We start from the raw sequence: 24,207 nt of genomic DNA, 5'->3' as shown, positions 1-24,207 counted from the left end.
AGTTGTGTTAGAACTTGCTGAGGAGCGCTCCCTCGCCCTCTGGCTGGAGGGGGCCACCACAAACAGATGCCATTACCACAGGGCTCAGGTCTTCCTTCTTGATGCCATTTTGGATCTGCTGTGACTATTTTCTTCTGCTTGTGACTGTTTTATGAAATAAACAACAAAGAAAGCACTTTGTGGGTAGAAACTCACTTCTGTCCATGTTAGTTTTACAGGAAGGACTTGCCCTATAAAAATCTTTGCTGCGATTTTTCCTTTATTGCAACAGGGCCTGCTCATTGTCCATCTCCCCCAAGATCTTCCTACTTCCCCCTTCTTTAGCCTGCAACATTCTTCTTATTACAATCAAATCTGGCTCATCATTTGAGGGTCTTCATAAGCTGTAGATGGGAGTACAGAGAACAGAATGGGGTCCGACAAGAGAAAGGGAGTAGCCCAGAAGTCTGCCACCCCCAGCTTGGGAAGGCAGATCTAAGGCTCTCAGGCACTCGGGTCTGGGAGTCTTGGACAGCATAACTGCCAAAAGGCATATCTTTTAGTGTCTAGAAGCTCTTGCTGCATTCCTTGAAGAAACAGAGGACCTCATTCATTCATTCATCTTTCACTAAGCCAATGTTTATAGGGCATTGTTAGGCACTAGACAGGTATTAGATATTGGAGATTCAACTGTAGGTCAGACAGGCAATGTCCTGGACCTACTGAAGTTTGTGGAGTAATGGGGGGATAGCCAGTGTAATTGGAAAGTATCTTTTAGAGTGATGGGGGCTCTGCTATGGGTAGCACCAGGTTCTGTGGGAGCACATGGGAGGTGTTCTTGTCTCTGACTTGTGAGTGGATCAGGAAAGCTCTCCAGGAGAATTTGCACTGGAAAGGTGGGTAGTATTTCGTCTGCTGAGGGAGTAGAGGTGAGGTTAGATGGTTACTGGCAGAGGGAAGCACACGGGTCAAGGACCCCAAATGGAAAGAAACTAAATTGAGTGTTTCTGGAGTGTAGACATGCGGAGGGGCAAGAAGGCGTAGGCTGATGAGAAGTCAGGCTAGAATGATAAGCAGGAACAGGTTACCAAAGTCCTAGGAGTCACGTTAGAAGTTGGTCTTTTTTTTTCTAGGGCTGTTTGGAGGCCTTTAGAGGGATTTTTAGCATGGGAATAATATGTCATTTTCCTTTTGTAAAGATGACCCTGGAGGCCCATGTTATGGTGCACTGGGTTAAGCTGCCACTTCTCATGCCAGCATCTCTTATCAGAGTATTGGTTCAAGTCTGGGCTGTTCTGCTTCCAACCCACCTTCGTGCTAATGTCCTGAGAAAGCAGGGGAAGTACTGGGCACCCATCACCCATGCGGTAGACTTGGGTAGAGTTCCAGGCACATGATTTTGGTTAGGACATGCCATTGCAGCCATTTGGGGAATGAACCGGTAGGTGGATGAATCTCCCCACTCTGCCCCCTCTCCCCTCTTCTCCCCACTCTTTCCCCCCTCTTCCTCCCTCTCCCTTCTTACCCCCTCTTCTCCCCTTTGCCCCCTCTTTTCCTCTCTCTCTCTTCTTCCCCTTTTCCCCCTATTCCTCCTTCTCCCTCCTTTTCACCCCCTCTCCCTCTTCTCCCTTTTTCCCCCCTTCTCTCTCCCCCTCTCCTTCCTCTCCCCCCTCTTGAACAGGGGTTTTTGTTAGGAGGAACAATGTGTGTGTGTGTGTGTGTAGGTAGGTAGCGTGAGAGCAATCCCTGGTCAGTGGGAATGTTCTAAGAGGCAATTGCTGCTTGAGTTGGGGGGTAGGGAGTACTGAGGAGGGGTAGGAGGGACAGTTTTTTTTTTAATTAAACTTTTATTTAATGAATATAAATTTCCAAAGTACAGCTTATGGGTTACAATGGCTTCCCCCTCCCAAAACTTTCCTCCCACCCACAACCCTCCCCTTTCCCGCTCCCTCTCCCCTTCCTATCACATCATGATTCATTTTCAATTCTCTTTATATACAAAAGATCAGTTCAGTATATATTAGGTAACGATTTCAACAGTTTGCCCCCATATAGCAACACAAAGTGGAAAAAAAATACTGTTGGAGTACTAGTTATAGCATTAAATAAGAGTGTACAGCACATTAAAGACAGAGATCCTACATAATATTTTTTTAAAAAAATTAATTAATTTTCTATGCCATTTCCAATTTAACACCAGGTTTTTTTTTTTCATTTCCAATTATCTTTATATACAGAAGATTGATTCAGTATATAATTAGTAAAGATCTCATCAGTTTGTACCCACGCAGAAACACAAAGTGTAAAAATACTGTTTCAGTACTAGTTATAGCATCACTGCACATTAGACAACACATTAAGGACAGATCCCACATGGGATGTAAGTACACAGTGACTTCTGTTGCTGACTTTAACAATTTGACACTCCTGTTCATGGCGTCAGTAATCTCCCTAGGCTCTAGTCATGAGTTGCCAGGGCTATGGAAGCCTTTAGAGTTCGCTGACTTTGATCTTATTCCAATAGGGTCACAGTCAAAGTGGAAGTTCTCTCCTCCCTTCAGAGAAAGGTACCTCCTTCTTTGATGGCCCCGTTCTTTCCACTGGGATCTCACTAACAGAGATCTTTCATTTAGGTCTTCTTTTTTTCTTTTCCATGGTATCTTGGCTTTCCATGCCTACAATACTCTCATGGGCTCTTCAGCCAGATCCGAATGCCTTAAGGGCTGATTCTGAGGCCAGAGTGTTGTTTAGGACATCTGCCATTCTATGAGTCTGCTGTGTATCCCACTTCCCTTGTTGGATCTTTCTCTCCCTTTTTGATTCTATCAGTTAGTATTAGCAGACACTTGTCTTGTTTGTGTGATCCCTTTGATTCTTAGACCTATCCAAGCCATCGAATGTGAACTGAAATTGATCACTTGGACTAGTGAGATGGCATTGGTACATGCCACCTTGATGGGATTGTATTGGAATCCCCTGGCACATTTCTAACTCCATCATTTGGGGCAAGACTGATTGTGCATGTCCCAAATTGTGCATCTCCTCCCTCTCTTTTTCCACTCTGAAATTTAACAGGGATCACTTTTCAGTTAAAATTTAAACACCTAAGAATAATTGTGTGTTAATTACAGAGTTCAACCACTAGTACTAGAACAACAACAACAACAACAAATACTAAAAAGGATAAAGTATTACATTGTACATCTAGAGTCAGGACAAAAGCTGATCAGGTCATTGGGAGGGACAGTTTTTTTAAAAAAAGATTTATTTACTTGAGGGACAGTTATGGAGAGAGGGAAAGAGGGAAAGAGGAAGAGGGAGAGAGAAGTCTTACATTTGCTGATTCACTCCCCATATGGCTGCAATGTCTGGAGCTGGACCCATCTGAAGCTGGGAGCCAGGAGCTTCCTCCGGGTCTCCCTCATGGGTGCAAGGGTCCAAGGACTTAGGCTATTTTCATCTGCTTTCCCAGGCTATAGCAGAGAGCTGGATCAGAAGTACAGCAGACAGGACTCGAATTGGGACCCATGTGGGATGCCAGTACCATAGGCAGATGCTTAACCACCTATGCTACAGTGCTGGCCCCAGGAGGGACAGTTTTGGACAGCCCTGTTGTAGCTGGTAGAAGGTGTGGAGGAAGGAACAGAGCAGTTACTAATAGGTTTTGAGGACCTAGCCCTGCTTCCAGAAGCATCTGGTAGTAGCACCCCTACCTTCTTGTTTGGATTCATCAACTTGAGTCACTTGGGCTCTAGAGAAGCACTGGGTTCTGTAAGTTGTCAGTGTTTCTATTTGTCAGATATACCCCAGAGGGGACAACAGGGAGAAATGCTGATGGCTCAGGCTTTTTAGATGCTGGAGGAGTTGTAAATGGAGCAGTGGACGTTGATGAACTTCCTCTGCAACCTCTCTTCTTGTAGTTATGAGTCAAAGCATTGCTCTTCCCCTTCTCTGGTCTCTGTATGACTGACCAACTTCTTCTTTATGTGCATTTACTACATCTTGCCATACCAGTTCTTGGAGCAGGAAGCAAATAAGTGATTTCTCCTAGCTGAAAGAGCAGGTATTCAGGACCCCTGCCTACTGTGTCTTGGGTTTGTAAAGTTGTTTGTGTTCATCTCTGTGGTCTATTTGGTTCTGAATGTTTGAAATAATTTGTTTCTTTTTCCATTCTAAATGTTTACTTATCTATTTTCAGTTTACTTGAAGGGGAGGGGAGAGGGAGATGGAGAGGGAAAGATAAATCTTTAAGTCTTTTTCTTTTTAAGATTTACTTATTTGAGAGGCAGAGTTAAAGAGGGGAGAGGGAGGTCTTTCATCTGCTGGTTGACTCCCCAGATGGCTGCAATGGCAGGAGCCGGAGCTGAGCCAATGGAATGCCAGGAGTCAGGTGCTTCTTCCAGGTCTCCCACATGAGTGCAGGAGCCCAGGCATTTGAGCCATTTTCTGCTGCTTTCTCAGGCCACTAGCAGGGAGCTGGAATGGAAATGGAGCAGTTGGGACTTGAATTGGCAATCATATGGGATGCTGGTGCCACAGGTGGAGGCTTAACCTACTATGCCAGAGTATAGGCTCCAACATCTTTAAATCTTCAATCTACTGATTGATTTCCCAAATTCCTGCAACCAGGCCTGGGCCAGGCTGAAGCCAGGAGTCTAGTACCCAGTTTGAATCTCCCACATGGGTGGTAGCAACCCAAGACCTGAGCCACCTGCCGCCTTCCAGCAAGGAGGTGGACTAGAACTGGAGCCAGGACTTGAATCACACTCTCCAACAGGGGGTGTGGGTGTCCCAAGTGACATCTTTAACCAGTGAGCCAAAGTACCTCTGAAGTCTTTAGTAGGATTTACCAAATGAAAGATTATTTCTGTATAGAATTCATATCTGGATAGAGTTAATAATGACAAATTGAATATAGTGCTTATAGTATCAGTGACTTCCTAGCCATCTAGATTTGTCTAGGAAGAAATGTGTGGTTTGTCTAGGTGTACATGTATGGTGATAGAGCATTTTTCAAGTACTGATGTTGTGTTCTTCTGTTTTGTTATGTAGGTCGCTTGTTGAGACCTGGTGAAAGATCAGTGCAATAATGTTCTGCAGTAAAAAGAAATTGCTTGGTAAGTAGTGAGCTCTTCAGGTGACTCAAAGAAATGAGAATTTTGAATGTTTATTTTTTGGTGGAGACTTAATTTACATACAAAACCTCCACAGATCTTCATTGTTCGGTTCACTGAACTGAGAATTGCATATAGCTGTATCACTACCAAAGGTATATAGAATAAGATATAAAACGTTTCTTTCACTCCACTAGGTTCCTTTGTGGCGCTTTTCATCCACTTCACTGCACTCCCACAACCAAATTCTGATTTCTAGCATGTTAGTTTCACCTATTTTTGAAGTGAGTATTAATGAAATCATGTAGTATGCTCATTTTGGCTGGCTGCTTCTGCTCAGTATGAGGTTTTTGACATTTTATAGTTACATGGGTGAATGGTGTGTTCTCATTTTTTATTTCAAAGCAGCATTCCATTGTGTGAATACACCAATATTTAAAACTAAGTTCACAGAGTTAGAAATAATTTTGATCAAGAGAGCAGGAAGTATATTTATTTTTGGTTGAGTAATGGATCTACTAGATAGTATTAATGATATTCTAGTTTCTTTAACATAACATCTTATTTTTAAAAAATACTTATTTGAGAGGCAGAGTTACAGACAGAGGGAGAGACACACAGAGAGAGGTCTTCCATCTACTGGTTTGCTCCTCAAATGTTCACAGTCACTAGAGCTGGGCTAATCTGAAACCAGGAGCCAGAAGCTTCTTCTAGGTCTCCCACATGGGCACAGGGACCCAAGCATTTGGACCATCTTCCACTGCTTTCTCAGTCATAGTAGGGAGCTGTGTCAGAAGTGGAGCAGCCAGGATATGAACGGGTGCCCACGTGGGATGCTGGTGCCACAGGCAGAGGCTTAACCTATGAGGCCACAGTGCTGGCCCCTAACATTTCATCTTAACCAGTGCCTATAGTCAGTGACAGACATTATGAAGTTTTTCCTACAGTGGATGTGTATCCAATATATTCCTACCATATTCTTTATTTTTTGACCACAGACTCTTTAGAAACTAAAGGCTGTGTTAGAGTTTATGCCCTGTTCCTCTTTGTAATAACACCCACCACAGGTGGTTAACTTCTTCCATCGGTAATTATCTCATGGTATAGTCCATTCCTTTGTTGTACATTATGATATTGGACTGCAAGGAGATAGTTCATGCCTACAACTTTTGAGTGAAGGTGCACCTGTATTTATATATGCTTCAACATTACTAGGAAGCTTAGATCACCCACTGAGGATGTGTATGAAAATAGGACAAACCAGACATGGGTGTTGTGGAAAACCAGTAATTTTCTCAAAGATTTACTTTTTATTATCTCCATATTCACATCAGTCTTGCTTTCTTCAAGATGTGAAAAATTCTAGCCAATAGACTCAAATATTTAAAACATAGTAATTGTAGTTTATTTTGTTTTCTTGGAATTCATCCATTCTGTGCAGCTTGCGTGGAAACTCAAATATTTTAGAGCATCTTTGTGCTTTTCCACAAGGCAATCGGGAAGAGCTTTGTGCATGTGTAGAATACCTAGTGTGTATCGGATTAGCTCAGTAAGATGGGAGGCAAAGGAAGCAGATACTTGAGGGCTTACTCAAAATGAGCTGAAGTTGTTCTTCATTTAGAAATGTGGGGATTGTGGAACCAGCACACTTCATTTCACTAGGGAAACCCTTCCTATGTTTGTGGGTTGCTTAGGAAGAATCAGACCAGGGCTATGTTATGCCTGAGTTGTAGGTACTTTTTGTTGCCTTTTTCCTACATAAAAATAATAAAAATTGTTTGTTTTATTACTGCACTAAAATGAAAACATATAATCCAGTCTGGATCCATTACCATGATTTTTCTTTCCTGATTTTAAAGTAAATGAAAGCTAAAACATTTTTGTGAGTCCTTAAAAGTATCAGAGGTCTAAGCCATTTTATCTACTCTGCTTATGCCTCACAAAAAAGTAGGCCCTGAATCAGACACAGTCATGAGCTAGCAGCCTTCCAGAGAGCACCTCTGTATGTCCTGGGGGTGGAGAGAGGACACACACAGACACAGAGAGAGGGGTGGGGGGAATACCCTTAGATCTGTTTGTTTTGGTGAAGCTACTTAAAGAAAGTAGCCAAAGGTGCTTGTAATGATAGTTGGACTTTTCCAGCTATTAATCCTATATAAGGTTAAAAATCATGTGACAATATAGAACTGTGTGGACCCCAGTACTTCTTACGCAACTAAATTCTTCATTTTTGATTCTTGTAGCTGTGATGTAACACAATTCCTCCAGGTCAGTAGTGTAAGAATTCACTGGGTTTGACCAGAATGGGTGCTATGGATGTATAAGGCCCTTCTAGTTTTGCTGCAATTTTCTTTCGTGGACACTGTTAGGATGCTATAGGAACAACATGAGTCAGAAGCAAGAAGACTGAACCTAGGCTCTTCGATTTACCAAACACTGGTACTCACACTCCCTGAACCTCACTGTGCTCTCCTGTAAAATGGGGGCAATACCTACCTTCCTGTTACTGTGAGGATGAGCACATAATGCAACAATCTATGTAAAGTACTTTATAAATTATAAAAGTGCTATATGTCTATTAAACAGTACTGAGTAAATGGATAAATGGTACAGTGCATTGGTATCTTGACTTTCCTCCTGAAATCTTGCATTTTACAAAAATGTTTTTGTGTGGTTATCTGGCTGACATGAGTCTTGTATATACAGGTGGGTTTCCTGTGGCCACAGGTGGCTCTGATTTCTTAAAAATTTTCTTATTTTTTATTTATTAGAAAGACAAAAATATAGAGGGAGAAGGAGAAAGGATAGATAGATAGGAAGAGTGAGATTATCTATCTTCATCCGCTGTTCACTCTCCAAATGTGTGAAGATAGCTGGATTGGACCAGACTGAAGCCAGATGCCTAGAACTCAGTCTAGGTCTCTAATGTGGGTGACAGGGACCCAGGTACTTGCTGCCTCCTCGGGTGCACAGCAGCAGGAAGCTGGAATTAGCAGTTGAGGACACAAAATCGGGCACTCTGACATGGGCTGTGGGTATCTCAAGTGTGTCTTCACTGCTGAGACTAAGGCCTGCTCCTGAGGCTCTGATTTTTAGGAGATCATTCTGGAAGCCCTGGGAACATCTACTGTACCCTCCTGAGGGCTTCCTGTTTGTGGTGAGTCTCCAGAGGCTTGCTCCTGCAATGGAAACAACAGTGGTCAATGGCTTTGGTTGAGGTTCTCATACCTTCTTGCTGGGCATGTGTATTGGCTTCTCTTAAGTGTTGCATTATCATTTCTGTTTAACATATAAAGCAACAGAAATAGGATCCAGGAATCATGGTGCCTCGGCACCTAAAAGCATTTTGGATTTTATGGTGTTTGGTCTCCAAGGGAATAACAAAAATCCATATTTTTGGTTTTCTGTATAATTATTGTGTGTGTGTGTGTGTGTATATATAATTTAGTGTCACAAACTTTTTGAGTATACTATTTAGCAGGCAATTTGATAGAGGGTTGGTAATAAAAAAGATGAATTAGATACAAAACCTACCATTATAGGTACTATATCAAGGCATATAAAAGTATATGCACATATTAATATATGTCTTGATATTAATAAAAAATTCAATGAAAAAGTATTATTTCCCCTTAGGTTTCTCTGCTATAGAACATCAACAATAAATCCAAAACCTGTTTTCTCAAGTAGTGTTGCAGTTATACTACGAAGGAATTCATTTCTGTTTGAATTTGCTTTTAGTCCTTGGTAGTAATTTGTGAAATTGGTTCTTTTTTTTTTCAAAATCATTCATTTTCTTAGTTTAGTTGAATAAGTCCATTGAAATGAAGTACCAAAGGGTACTCACCAGTCAGTGACATACGTCAGACAGTGCTGATTTCCAAAGGAGTTTTATTCATCAATGAGTTCTCTTCTACAGTTTACTAACTTTCTGGCGAACAGAGGGGAAAGCTCAGGGATTTTATTTTGTTGTACTAGAGATGAGGGGGAAACATCTAGTCCTCCCATCTTACTGTCCTTGGATTCTGTGCAAAAAGGTGGTAGAAATTATTTTAGAGACTTTGAATCCTTCTTGTTGTAAGGATCACAGGGCATAAAACTTCATTCACAGGTTTACGAGCTTTTATGGTTGGGAGAGGAGAAAGCAGCATTGGGATCCTTCGCTCTAGATGTGCTCTGGAATTTTATCCTATGTTTAAGTCACATCGAAATATAAGCTTTTTTTCTCATGGAGAACATACCATACAAGGATGCTTCCAAAAGTTCATGGAAAAATGGGATGAATAGGTAGGTTTATTTTGGCACATAATAATTTGAAATCTATGCATAGTTTTTTCATAATATGTGTTTGCCATGAACTCTTTGAAGACCCCCCTCATATGCATGGATTTCAAATTTTTTTTGCATCAAATAAACTTGCCTTTTAATTCAGTTTTATATGAGCTTTTTGAAGCCTCCTCAGATATGTAGAAATTTGCCACCGTAGTTGTGCTGAGTTGCAAATAGTGAGGAAAAAGATGTTTTCTGGTTCTTAAGCACTTTGCCAATTTGTGTAAGGCTCTAACTTTATTGAGATGTGAAATTATTTAGGCCCAGAGCAATGTGATGTCTTATTGCTGAGGAAATGGTCTAGGTTAGGCTGCTGTAAAGACCCACCTGCCACTGAGGATTTCCTAAAGAGGAGCTCCAAGAACTGTTCCTTAATAGCATCCTTTTTCATCTCTCTGTGGAGTTAGGGTGTGGTGGCTGTTCTATCCTTGAATTTTTTTTAAGATTTAATTTTTATATATTTGAAAGGAAGAGTAACAATGAGAGGAGGGAGGGAGGGAGGGAGGGAGAGACACACTGATCCATCTTCTGTCCGCTGGTTAATTCCTCAAATGGCTGCAACAGTCACGGCTACAGTCAGGCTGAAGCCAGGATCCCGGAGCTGCTTCTGGGTCTCCCACATGGGTGGCAGAGCCCAAGCACTTGGACCATCTTCTGTTGCTTTCTCAAGCTACTAATAGGGAGCTGGATCAGAAGTGGAGCAGCCAGGAGACAAATGGGGTGGCAGCATAACCCACTATGCCCCAGGGACAGAGATCTTCCATCTGCTGGTTAATTCTTGAAATGACTGCAATGGTGAAGCAGTCAGGATTTGAATTGGTGTTCATATGGGGTGCCGTCATTGCATACAGTGGCTTAAACCATTATGCCAGAACGCTGGTCCTAATATTCCAATTTTTAAATTATACAAAACAAAACAAAAAACAGATTAACACTCTCAGTGGACAGACCTGTTTTTTCTTTTTTAAAAGATTTGTTTGCTTATTTGAGAGGCAGAGTTGCAGATAGAGAGAGGGAGAGGTAGAACCTTCATCCACTGGTTTACTCCCAAAATGGCCACAATGGCAGGAACTGGGCCTATCCAAAGCCAGGAGCTAGGCGCTTCTTCCAGGTCCCCCATATAGGTTCAGGGGACCAAGGACTTGGGCCATCTTCTGCTCTCCTAGGCCATAGCAGAGAGCTGGGTTGGAAGAGGAGCAGCTGAGACTGGAACCAGCTCCCATTTGGGATGCTGGTGCCACAGGCAGGGGCTTAGCCCACTATGCCACAGTGCTAGCCCCATACAGACCTGTTGTAGTAGACAAATAATACCTTTAAGCAGACATAACTGTTGTAAGTTGTTGATTAGGTCTGAATTTTACAAACATTAGTTGTATTAGCTCTAACGGTGCAGCTGGAGGGTGTTGTGCCTTCTCCAGGCTGCACAGTGAGAACTGTGAATAGTTTGGAACTTGTGACTCTCCCCAAGGCCATGACATTTATGGCCTGCAGATGTCAGCCCACACAGCTCCCTGTGCTTGTGGACCAGTTTGGTAATCTACCAGGTGTCAGCATTACTTTGGATAGCTTTAGGGACTGGATCAATGAGGATAACCTTAAAGAGTTTGTAGGTAGAATCCTCACCAACCCAGTAAGAACTTAGGCCTCTCAGCTCTGCAGTGGCACCCAGTTCATTCCTTGGCAACAGATTGAAGGCTTTGTCTAAATTTTAGCTGGAGAGTGGGGCAGCTGGGACTTGAACCTGTGCTCCAGTGTGGAATGTTGGCATATACAGTTTAAGCTTCTGTGCCACAATGCTGCACCTCCTCCAGTTTTTATTGAATTGGGTGCCGTGGAGAGAAGAAAATGGCTATTTCCCATCTTTAGAGAAAGTTTCTGATTGTGGCCCAGTCCATAAAAATGCAATTTTGCTATAGATCATCAAGTTGTCAAAGAATGAATTCACAGAAGAATAGAATAGAACTGGCACACAGAAGAAAGCAGTCTGTTTTCAACAGGGCCTTGGGAGAGTATTCTCAGTAGGGGCTGCTCAAAGACTCCAAAGAGAGGGCAGAGAAGTCCAGCAGAGAGGCCTCCATGGTGCAGCAGGGGCCAACCCTGGAAGCAATGAAACAAAGAGTCATGGGGCTATGAGGTTAATGTGAATGTGGTGTGTGATTGGCAGTGCATCCTGGAGTGTTCCATGTGCTGAGAGAGGCCTCTTCTCCCTGTCCTTGACCTCTGCACCCAGGCACATATCCATTTTCATTTTCTAGTCAACTCTGGTCAGTAGTGCTCACCTTTTCCTTATACCCAGTTTCTCTTCCAAGCTCCTTTCCTAAGGGAGGCAGTTCCATATTTAAAGTCTGATTCTACTACATAAAGTTGCTAGGGCTTTTTCATCTCCTGGTCTGTAGAGTAAAGCTAAATAGCATTTAGACGATTAAATAAATGATACATGTTAAACTTGTCATATGGCATCAAGCTTTTGCATTAGCTGTTGTATTTATTATAGTTAAGTCTTGAATCTCCACTCAGAGGGAGCTACACGCTGAGCTTAGATGAGATTTTACTGATTTTGCTTGTAATTTGGACAACTCAAATGATATATGCTAGAAGAATAATGAATTGGTAAAATTTTTATATTTCTTTGTGAAGCTCTAGTACGCTATGGGAGCAATAAATCTAAATTTCCAACTATCTGGACCCGATGAGGAAGTTGGCTCAACCAAGAAGAAAACAAACCCAAGGCCCTTTGGTATTTTTTTGAATCCCCTAACTCTGTTTCAAGCTCTTTTGTGAGGAAAAGCATATAAAAAATTGTGGGAAGATTTTTTTTTTTGCTTCTATTCTCTTCAGTTTTCTGCTTAAATGTCAATAAGTCCCAGAGGCTGCAGGTCACCAGCGGGTTTCAATAGGAAACCCCAATTTGGGACACGTATTTCTCAATTGTATCAGAATGTGTTCTTGGAGTCAAATCAGGAAATCTTGGAAGCTCGGGAACTCTTTTCTTTAAAGCTCTCCCCACTCATTGTTCTTTCCTCATGTCTTTAATGAATTGCTTTGGCTTTCAACCATACAGACCAGATTGTGAAGAATGAAAGAAAATTATGAAAGGAAAAAAGCTTAAGTTATTGATTTAGCTTGAGGGAATTTTTCTGAGATTTGTGACCCAATCCAAAACCCAACAGCTACCTCAAAGTCCAAATGATACTCCATGTTTAGAGACATTCTTCATCTTTTGATTGTGTACCAACCTTGCTTAGGGAATATCAGCCTATGCCATCAGAGTTTTATATAAGGACCCCAAATTCTTTGTGGCACTTTCATCATTTCAAGATCTGGGAGGTCTGGATCCAAGCGCCTGGAGGCTGTCTTCTAAGCCACATTTGGTGAAGAACAAAATGCTCTGGAGTTAATTGAAGAAAGACAGTTGTGTTTATTAACTATGGACTTGTACTTGCTCTGATCACTCCTGGGTCCAGTGAAAGCCTTTTCAACCTTCTCCTTACTCTTGGTCTTGTTAGCAGTGCTCTTACGGTCATTAGCTCTTGTTACACACTGAGATGTTGTGAATTATCCATAGAAAAAAACAACTAAAAAAGATGTGACTGGTTTTCTCTTGCCTACTGGAGATGTAAGATGGATAATGTATAATTTATTATGTGATATTGGAAAAGAGCCTAGATAAGGAACTAGATGTTGCTTTTGAAGACCTGAAGGAGAATCAATGGACATTTGCCAATTACCACTGAAACTATTCAGAACATTACTTAAGACTTTCCCAGGAAATAATCATATAAGCAACATTAAGACTGACTATCCAAGCTTAGATAACTTTTTCCCACAAATTTGTTATTTCTCAGTATTTTTTTAAAAAAAGACTTTGGTATTTTTCCATTTACAAAATGCTCTTCTTTCTTTAAAAAAAGATTTTATTTATATATTTGAGAGGTAGAGTTACAGAGAGAGAGAGAGAGAGAGACAGACAGACAGACAGACAGAGGGGGTCTTCCATCTGCTGGTTTACTTCCCAGATGGCTGCAATGGCAGGAGCTGAGCCAATCCGAAACTAGGAACCAGGAGCTTCTTCTAGGTCTCCAACACAGGTGCAGGGCCCAAGCACTTGGGTCATCATCACTGCTTTCCCAGGCCATAGCAGAGAGCCAGATTAGAAGTGGAGCAGCTGGAACTTGAACTGTTGCCCATATGGGATGCTGATACCACAGGCAGTGGCTTTACCTGCTATGCTACAGCACTGGGCCCCTACAATTTATTTTTGGGAGTGGGATGGGGAGAGGAAGTAGAGGGTTTCAGGCTGATTACCCTGAAGCTAGGTTATTTGTTTTGTTAAGTGTTGCCTAACATATAACTGACTGAAAAATGACCACTTTCTAAACTAAGTGGGGTGTCCACATTTAGTTAGCTTGGAGAATGTAGCAGGAAATACTTGGCTCAAAAATAAGCATTCTATGAGAGTTTCTTGGATTTTTTTTTTTTAATTAAGGAAGACATCAAATTATATTGGATTCTGTGATGTTTTAGAGGAGTAAAGGCTACTCCAGTCATTCTATGTGGAGGAGGATTTTGAAGGCTTAATTTTATATATATATATATATATATATATATATATATATATATATATAATTTTTTTTTGACAGGCAGAATTAGAGAAAGGTCTTCTTTTCCCTTGGTTCACCCCCTACATGGCCACTATGGCCGGTAGGCTGGGCCAATCCAAAGCCAGGAGCCAGGTGCTTCCTCCTGGTCTCCCATGCGGGTGCAGGGGCCCAAGTACTTGGGCCATCCTCCACTGCCTTCCTGGGCCACAGCAGAGAGCTGGACTGGAAGAGGAGCAACCGGGACAGAATCCAGCACCCCAACCAGGACTAGAACCTGAGGTGCTGGTGCCACGAGTGGAGGGTTAGCCAAGTGAGGCATGGCACTGGCCCGAAGGCTTAGTTATATTTTTTAAATTCTGGAGCAGATTTAAAACAAGTACCTAAGAGAATTTTGTCCTGTTGCTGGTTGCTCTCTTGGATCACTGGCATGGCAAAGGAAGGCTTCCTGTCCAGGCAATGTCTTTTGTAGGCTTCTTAGATGTCACAAAAGAATGCTAAAACCACTGCCAACTTCATCTGTCAAATGCATCTTTTTTTTTTTTTTTTTGACAGGCAGAGTTAGAGAGAGAGAGAGAGAGAGAGAGAGAGAAAGGTCTTCCTTTTTCCATTGGTTCACCCCCCAAGTGGCCACTACGGCCGGTGTGCCGCACCGATCCGAAGCCAGGAGCCAGGTGCTTCCTCCTGGTCTCCCATGGGGTGCAGGGCCCAAGCACCTGGGTCATCTTTCACTGCACTCCCGGGCCACAGCAGAGAACTGGACTGGAAGAGGAGCAACTGGGACAGAATCTGGCGCCCCAACCGGGACTAGAACCTGGGGTGCCGGTGCCACAGGCAGAGGATTACTCAAGTGAGCCGCATCTTGTACTCAGCAAGCAACACCTGTTAGCAGCTCTCCAGGCATTTTCCAGGAAGTTCAGTTTCAAGTTCATAGTCACATTGCAGTTGAGAGAAATGACTAGGATGATTGGTTAAAGGACATGCTTTTCATTGATGCATCCAAAAATTCTAAAATATATCCTTAAATTTAATAAAATTATCAGTGAATGAATACAGAGACTGTCATTGATCTTGATTTTTGGGTGATATCTGTAGGGCTATTGAAGAATACAACTCTTAAAAACCTCATTTTAATTAGGTCAATGATTTCTTCATGAATGTTCTTAGAGAAATTAATGCTTGAGCTAAGAACAGGTATTAATTGTATTTGTTTTGAGAAATTGGTTTATTATCTCCTAACAAACTTGTGAAATGAAGTGCAGTAGACAGCTGTTGCATTTTTCTGTAGAACTTGTGACTCACCTGTGGCAGGTTTGTGGTTCATGATATCATACATCTATGTCTTTTTACATTCCACTTTACTTTTAAAATTAAGATATTATTTTTTTCTATTGTCACTCTTTTTCTTAATTTTCTTTTAAATTTGAGAGAGAGCAAGAAAGCAAGCTCCTATTTACTGATTCTCTCCCCGAATGTCTACGATGGCTGGATGTGGAGTTAGGGGCTGGGAACTCAATCTCGGTCTTCCAGATTGGTGGCAGGAACCCGGTTACTGCAGCCATCACCATTGCCTCACAGTAGCTGTTTGGTGGGAAGCTGTGGTCTGAAGCTGGAGCTTCAGCTCCTCTGATGTGGGACACGAGCATGTAAAAAGCCAGGCTAGGTACCCACTCGCTGTTGTATATTGTTAGGTGGTTTTTTGGAGATGATCTGCATATAAACATTCTTGTAAATCTGAAAATGTGTTCATTTCTGCCTCACATTTGATTATTTGGTGGGATATAGAATTCCAAGTTTGAAAACATTTCTCTTTAAAACCTTCAAACATTATTCCAATGTCTTCTAACATACTTGTTGCTGGTGAGAAATATCACGTTGGTCTGAATATTCTGTTTCTGGGGCTATACAATATGTTTTTCTTCTGGAAGATTTTAGCATTTTCTCCTTGTCCTTAGGGCTCAACATTTTGTGAAGATGTTTTTTTTTCATTTACCCTGAGTGACATAGGTGCCCCCTTCACTTTAAAGAGTTATTTCTTACTCTGGTACAGGGAAAATTTCTTCTACTTATTTATTTCCTCTCATCCATTATGTACCCTTATCCTAAGTTATCTTTTCACATTTTACCCTGTTGGTCACTTTGATATACAGTTTAAGAAATTTCTTTGGGCTGGTGCTGCGGCTCACTAGGCTAATCTTCCGCCTGCAGTGCCAGTACTCTGGGTTCTAGTCCCGGTTGGGGCGCCAGTTCTGTCCTGGTTGCTCCTCTTCCAGTCCAGCTCTCTGCTGTGGCCCGGGAAGGCAGTAGAGGATGGCCCAAGTGCTTGGGCCCTGCACTCGCATGGGAGTCCAGGAGGAAGCACCTGGCTCCTGGCTTTGGAACGGCACAGTGCACTGGCCGTAGCTTCCATTTGGGGGGTGAACCAACGGAAGGAAGACCTTTCTCTCTGTCTCTTTCTCTCACTGTCTAATTCTGTCTGTCAAAAAAAAAAAAAAAAAAGCTTAAAAAAATTCTTCATTCTTTCATACTGTCCATTAAGTGTTTTTAATTTCCAATAACTCTGTGTGTGTGTGTGTGTGTGTTAACTCATTCTTGATTCATATTGTTAATGTTAAGTCTTCTTGAATACCTTCAAGATACTAACTGGAATTAAAAATCAAACCCCGCCCCTCACATGCCTTTAGCATTACCTCCTGCCCTTGGATCCCTCTTGTTTTGTGCTTGATTGTCTCTCCGCTGACTGGTGACTGGTTGGTCTTTGCAGGTGAAGGACTAGATAGACTAGTGCAGTTGGAAGGTATTATTTCTTGCCAGGCATTTCCCTTAAGTAAGAAGGCCAGTGAGTAGCCAGTAGGCAGAGAGACTTTCTGTAGGTTCGTCAAGCAGTTGGGCAAATCCCACAACTGCCTCCATGAGGCAGTTTCTATGTGAACTGATGCTACAGAAGCTTCTGTGGAGGGTGACAGCCACTCCTCTATTGGGCCTGAACACCGCTCTTGGTTTCCTGCTCTGGTGTGCTGCTTACTGTCTTTAGTGGGCAACGAGAGGGTCCAAATGACCCAATTAATATTTAATTACTCGGGGCCAGAGCTGTGGTTCACTTGGTTAATCCTCCACCTGTGGCGCCCGTGTCCCATATGGGCGCCAGGTTCTAGTCCCGGTTGCTCCTCTTCCAGTCTAGTTCTCTGCTGTGGCCTGGGAGGGCAATGCAGGATGGCCCATGTGCTTGGGCCCTGCACCTGCATGGGAGACCAGGAGGAAGCACCTGGCTCTTGGCTTTGGATCGGCGCAGCGCTGACCGTAGCGACCATTAGGGGAGTGAACCGACGGAAGGAAGACCTTTCTCTCTGTCTCTCGCTCTCACTATCTGTATCTCTACCTGTCCAATAAAAAAATAGTTAATTACTCTGATCTGTTAGTAAGGTGACAATATAACGATCATCCAAAGTGGGACAGTTTTAAGAGTTAAGGGGACCTTGTTTATTAGACAATATAATAGGTGTATCCTGGGCTGTCATCCTGTCTAACACACTCTTACTGACTCTGAGTTGGGAGCCGCTCTGGGGCTCTGTTAGGAAGATCACTCTCCTGCTCTTGTGGCTGGAGTTGGTTCTAGCCTTCCTTCCCCCAGTCACAGTGAGCCCATCTGCTTTCTATTTTATTTTCTAGGCTTTGTTCAAAATTTATGAATCTCTAGTAGCCACTGTTCTTGTTTTCCAGCACTGTTAGGTTCTTTTTTTTTTATTTATTTATTTATTTATTTTTTTAAGTATTCACTGTTATTTTCATGGGGCCTGAGAAGGAAGGGAGGTAAAGCATACCCAGTTTGCCATCTTACACTGGAAGCTCTTTGACCTCTTTTACTCCACTTGGGAAAGGCTGGCTTCCTATATTTTCAACATCCTTGTATATCACTTTACTTCATTTTGGGGCCAGACAAATTCAATGATCATTGTGCAGGAGTGGTAGGTCATAAACCCTTTAGTCTACTTTCCTTTCATTATTGATATTACACCTGGAAGTTTCCCATGGTGAATCTGAAATATTGGACATTAAATCATGGAACTTCCAAGCCATTCTCAGTGGGCATTGTTATGGGGGTTTGCTTTCAGCTTCCTCTTCTTGCAGGATGTGACTTGACTCCAAGAGAGGTTTATGCCCCTCATAAACTGTGGTAGCATATGGAAGAACATTGATTCTTTGAAAGATAATTCAGGCCTAGGATATTTTGGTTAAAGGAGAAAACTGTAGGGATTTAGAACCAAAGCTAGAATTTAACACAAGTTAAAGAAGGATGCAAATAATTAATCTCTGCCATAATTAATGTCTGCAGAGTCAGTTCAGGAGGATGATTATTACTGCATGTGCAGGAACAAGGATTAGACTTAATAATAAAGATTTAGAAGCGAAAAGAGGGGCTGGCACTGTGGTGCAGTTGGTTAAAACCCTGGCCTGCAGTGCCAGCGTCTCATATGGGTTAGTTCTCTTATTTTTTTGTGCGGTCTTTCTCTTTAATTGCATCATCAAATATTTTTTCAGCAACTTTCACAGTGCCAGTATCAGATTTTCTCTTTTTCTTTCTGCTGCAAAAAGTAAAACTTTAGCCAATTTCTCTATCTTCTTAAAATTATTACCACCAGTATCTTCCTTTATTAAATGCTTTACAAGGAATCTAAACTTTATTGTGACTACTTGCACACAGGCATGTTCGGTTTAAGAAAAAAAAGTCCAGCATTGTATTGTAGTAGGTTAATCTGCTGCCTGCAATGCCAGTATCCTATGTGGGTACCCGTTCACATCCCAGCTGCTCCACTTCCAATATAGCTCCCTGCTAAAGGACTGGACAAAGCAGTGGAAGATGGCCCAAATGCTTGGGTTTCTGCCACCCATGTGGGAGACCCAGAAGAAGCTCCTGGCTTTGGCCTGGCCCAGTCCTGGTCACTGTGGCCATTTGGGGAGTGAACCAGTGGATGGAAGACCCTTCTCTGTCTCTCTTTCTCTGTAACTCTACCCTTAAAATAAATAAAACAAATCTTAAAAAAAAAAAAAAAACAAAAGGAAGCAGGGGCAGGTGCTGTGGCTTGATGGGTTAAAGCCCTGGCCTGTAGTGCTGGCATTCTTTCTGTGGGTGCCGTTTTGAGTCCTGGATGCTCCACTTCCTATCCAGCTCCCTATTAATGTGCCTGGGAGAGTAACAGAAATGGCCCAAGTGCTTGGGTCCCTGCCACCCATGTGGGAGACCCGAAAGAGGCTCCTGGATTTGGCCTGGTTCAGCCCTGTTCATGTGGCCATTTGGGGAGTGAACCAGTGGATGGAAGACCTCTCTCTGTCTCTACTTCTCTCTGTAACTTCACCTTTCAAATAAATAAAATAAATCTTTTAAAAAAAGAAAAAAGAGCACTCCATGGCTTTGATGAGGTCTTGTGAGACAAGAGCAGTCTGGACACCCTAAAGAGGATCTCAATTGTCCCCATCCTTGTATAATGTGATTGCATGGATGCTCTGGACAGGACGGTTCCAACTGGGCTCATAGAAACAAGACTCTGGTATTTGGAAGGATAAACTTAGGCACAGAGTGATAGAGTTCTGGTCTTGAATATGCATCATACAAGGGTAAAATTTAAAAAATGACTGTCATCTGAATGTATACTCTAAGCTAAAGTCAATTAATATGCCAATTATGTAGTATATCTGATCTTTTATTCCTAAAATGAATCTATGAATTACATGTAGAATGCTATCGGACCAAGTCTGCCTTTTTCCATGCAGAAATGGTCCCTGCTATCCCCATCCTCCCAATATTATACATAATTTTTCTATTAGCAGTTTTGTTGCTCCTTGGTTATTGTAGTGATATATAAACAAACTATCTAGGGGTGGTTATTAGGTCTAGTGGTTAAGAGACTGGTTAAGATGCTACATTCCATGTTAGAGTGCCTGGGTTCAATACCCTCCTCCAGCTCCTGACTCCAGCTTCCTGCTAATGCAGACCCAGGATGGCAGCAGTGGTGGCTCAAGTGATTGGGTTCCTGCCACCCACATGGGAGACCTGGAGTGAGTTCCCATTTCCTGGCTTTGGCCTGATCTAGTCCCAGCCATTGGGACTGTCAAGGTAAATGGAGGCATTTGGAGAGTGAACAAGTGGATGAAATCTCTGTGTATCTATCTGTTATTCTCTTACTTCTCAAATAAAAAATAAAAATGGAATTTTAAATAAATTATCTACCTCTTAAGCTTTTAAGTACTCTCATTCTAAAAAGTAACATTTTGGGCTTTGTCATTTTTGCTCTTCGTTGACAAATCACCAAGCAAGAAAGGATAGTACTTTTATAGCCAGGATATTTAACATTGCTTTCAGGTGGTGTTTGGTTGACAGGTTGCTTGCTTCCTGGTGTGTGTGGGATTTCAAAGTTATGCATAATAAGGGCAAACTCATTAAGGTGTTATAATCTGTTGACAGTCCAATATTCGTATTTAATTATTTTTTGAAAAGATTTACTTATTTATTTGAAAATCAGTGTTACAAAGAGAGAAAGGAGAAGGAGGGAGAGAGAGAGAGGGTAGGGGGAGAGGGGGAGAGGGAGGGAGGGAGGGGTGTCTTCCATCTGCTGGTTTACTCCCCAGTTGGCCGCAATGGCCAGAGCTGCGCTGATCTGAAGTCAGGAGCTCCTCTGGGTCTCCCACGTAGGTACAGGGGCCCAAGGACTTGGGCCATCTTCTACTGTTTTCCCAGGCCATAGCACAGAGCTGGATAGGAAGTAGAGCAGCCAGGTCTCGAACTGGCGCCAATATGGGATGCTGGCGCTTCAGGGCAGGGTGTTAACCCGCAGTGCCTCAACAATGGCTCCACAGTCCAATATTCTTATTAATAATTAAGTGAGTCATATTGGAAGACAGGAAAAATCACAGGTAATTTACTGTATTATACAGGCAGTAAGGAAATCAGGTATGTAGGCACCAAAGAGATGGAACACTCTACAAGTGGTGGAAATCCACTATACCCAAAAACAGGGTGCCATTTATTAGGAGTTGTCCTCAGATGTGATCTTCAGACTTGAGAGTTGATCCACAGGGCCTACAGAGGCATTTAGATTTCTTCTGGACTTTTGGGAAATACTAGTGAGCTCCTAGGTTTCATGGTGCCTGGAATATAGGGGGTGGCTGCTAAAATGTATTTCTTTTCTTCATCTTTCTCACTTTCCTTTGACCGTCACACCTTCTTCTCCTCACTTTGTTCTTGGATTTCCCTCCTTCATCTGTAACATATGCCTCTGAGTTATTTTCCACCCTCCATGCTCCTTCATCTCTGTGGTTGCATATACCTTCTCTAAACTCAGACGCTTAACTCCATCCCTACACACTTCACCACCTGTGACTGGAATTACACACCTGTAGGGTTGAAGAATCTCGGGTGAGATGGTCAAGTCACTTACCGTGACAGTCCATCCTTGACAGCTGATTGCTTTATGACTTTTCACTGGTATTTTTAAACCACTCTGTCATAAACCTCTGCTTGGCTTTGATAGTAACTCCAATTGCTATTATTACTACAAAACAAGCAGCTGATGGACCTGGGAGTTGATCTTTTCTTGTGCTTTTCAAATTTTAATTTCTGCTTTGTTATGATCTTGTTTTCCTTTTTTTTTTTTTTTTGGTGTACTCGTATTTGCATTTGTTTTAAAAAGATTTTATTCTTTGACAACTTCTATTTGAAGGCAGATCTGATGATGTTCCTTCTGATATTCCTGGATTGTTTAGAAATCTCACCTATGGGGGGGGTGTGCTGTGGCATAGCGGGTAAATTGCTGCCTGCATTGTGGGCATCCCATATGGGCACTGGTTTGAGTCCCTGCTGCTCTACTTTTGATCCAGCTCTCTGCTATGGCCTGGGAAGGCAGTAGAAGATGGCCCAAGTCCTTGGGCCCCTGCACCCATGTGGGAAGATCTGGAAGAAGCTCCTGGCTTTGGATTGGCACAGCTCTGGACATTGTGCCAGTTGGGGTGTGAACCAGCAGATGAAAGACTTCTCTGTCTCTCTCTGCCTCTCTTTCTCTCTCTCTGTGTAACTCTTTCAAATAAATAAATCTTAAAAAAAACCACCCATGACTTTATAACCATAAATTCAGTGACCTCACTGTTTACATCTATATGGTTTTATTCATCTATGTTACATATTGTGACTTTGCAGCCAAAATAAGTCCTTCCTATAGTACATTTGACTTTGGGTGGCGTCTTGTCCTTTAGGAGCTACTTGAAGTGAAAAGTCTCTGCAGAGCTGAAGGGACAAAAAATTGGAGACACATAATGCTCCTCATTATGACTGGTATCAGTAAAACAACAAGAAACATTTGAGATTTTTAGTTTTGGGACTTTCCAATATGTGTTCCAACAGTTTGGCTGGAAAAAGCCAATGCCCTTCAAATTCCAAAGGAAAGAATTCTTCCAACCTTGACAACAACCTAAGTAACCTAAGTGATGTTACTGTAATGAGTTACATTTTTATAAGTCTAAAATTTGATTTCATACCTGATTTCTCTTTTCTTTAGAAGTGGAACGGGTGGTGAAAGCCAATGACCGTGAATATAATGAAAAGTTCCAGTATGCCGTGAGTAGCACACACACAGCATGTATATGCTGGGATGCATTTTACCTTAAGGGACTTCAGTGGGATTCCTGCCTGGTAGAACTTGGTGACATCACTAAAAACATTGTTTATTGGGCCATTTTAATAGCAAGCTGCCAATTTTTCTATAAATACAGATCTTTGCAATTATATTACACTTATTTTTCTCTCTGACTAATAGTGCTTGGTATGTCTTTTGACATGGGGTGATGATAAAATAATCTTTCTCAATGATTGATGCTTAGTTAAGTTCATTTTGGTGCCCATTTGGCTATTAGCATACATAGGAATAATTTAAAAAATTGACCTTTTTGATAGTATTTGATGGTGGAGGTAGTTGGTAGTGGCTGATGGTTGGTAAATGGCATTGGGGGATTTTTCTTCTTTAATTCAACAATGTTTTTTGTGATAACATTTTTAATTTACATTGTAGTCAGGTTTATTGACACCACTAAATCAAGAGTTCAACAAATACCAAATATAAAGACCATAGTCTCACAGGAAAATAGGCAAGGGCTATAAACAATTGTCAAATGAATAAGTGTTCAACTGCACTCATATTAAGTAAATTTTAAGTCACAAAATCATTGAAACTACAGTAGTACTTAATTTCTATCAATTTTTTTTGACAAAAATTTAAGACAAAGTTTGACAAAACTGTATTAGCAGCGAAACTGATACACTCGGGCGTTTTTAAAATTAGTTTTAGCTCCTACATATACAAGAAAACACATGATATTTGTCTTTCTGTGTCTGGCTTATTTCAATCAACATGGTGTCTTCCATTTCCAATCTTTTGTTGCAAATGATAAAATTGTGTATATATACATTTCACATATATATATATATAACATACACATATACACATATCACATATATATCATATATTACATTTCACATATATATACATAACACATTCACACACATATATTTACATATCACATTTTTTATCCATTCATCTGATGATGGACACCTCGTTTGATTTTATATTTTGGCTACCATGAGCAGTGCTACTATAAACATGGTTGAGCAGGTATCTCTTTGATGCAATGAGTTCATGTCTTTTTAATAGATACCCAGCAGTGGGATTGCTGGATCACATGGCAAGACTATTTCTATTTTTCTAAGAACTATCCATACTGTTTTCCGCTGTGGCTATGCCAATATACATCACCACCAACAGTGCAGCAGTGTGTGAGTTTTCAGGGATTTTTCTTTAAGCAACTTGGGCGGAATGCAGATAGCTACGTGTGGGAGAAAATTTCCAGATTCTGGTCCAGAATTAGTATATTTACAAAGGCAGTGTTGAGGATGATTAAAGTATGTAATTGTAAGTTGGTATTGAATTACTATTTTAATTACTTAATTTTAAAACATTAAGGTTTTCTTTATTTATATAAGAAATATTTATTGAGCATCCACTAAGTAGCTGGCACTGTTATAGGAATGTGGGCTTCATTGGTAAATAACTTCATGAATTACATCAAGGGCCCACACAAAATTCTTATTTTTCTGTGACTAAAGTTGTCACACAGTCTTTTTTTTTTTTTTAAGATTTATTTAT

At 41.5% G+C, this 24,207-nt stretch overlaps 1 protein-coding gene across 1 annotated transcript in view; it reads left to right on the top strand.

Moving 5' to 3' along the window:
• The first annotated feature begins 5,068 nt into the window (after window positions 1–5,068).
• Window positions 5,069–24,207, top strand: part of ATP8B4 (ATPase phospholipid transporting 8B4 (putative)) — a 281,261-nt gene continuing 262,122 nt past the window's right edge. Inside the window, exons 1-2 of the mRNA XM_062206643.1 lie at window positions 5,069–5,096; window positions 22,567–22,625. Of these exons, the coding sequence (XP_062062627.1) occupies window positions 5,069–5,096; window positions 22,567–22,625 (87 nt within the window). The remainder of the gene's footprint in view (window positions 5,097–22,566; window positions 22,626–24,207) is intronic.

The sequence above is a fragment of the Lepus europaeus genome, chromosome 11 (genome assembly GCF_033115175.1).
Source record: "Lepus europaeus isolate LE1 chromosome 11, mLepTim1.pri, whole genome shotgun sequence".
In the NCBI taxonomy this organism is placed as follows: Eukaryota; Metazoa; Chordata; class Mammalia; order Lagomorpha; family Leporidae; genus Lepus; species Lepus europaeus.
The sequence above is the reverse complement of the archived record's forward strand: the minus strand, read 5'-3'. Positions and strand labels throughout refer to the sequence as shown.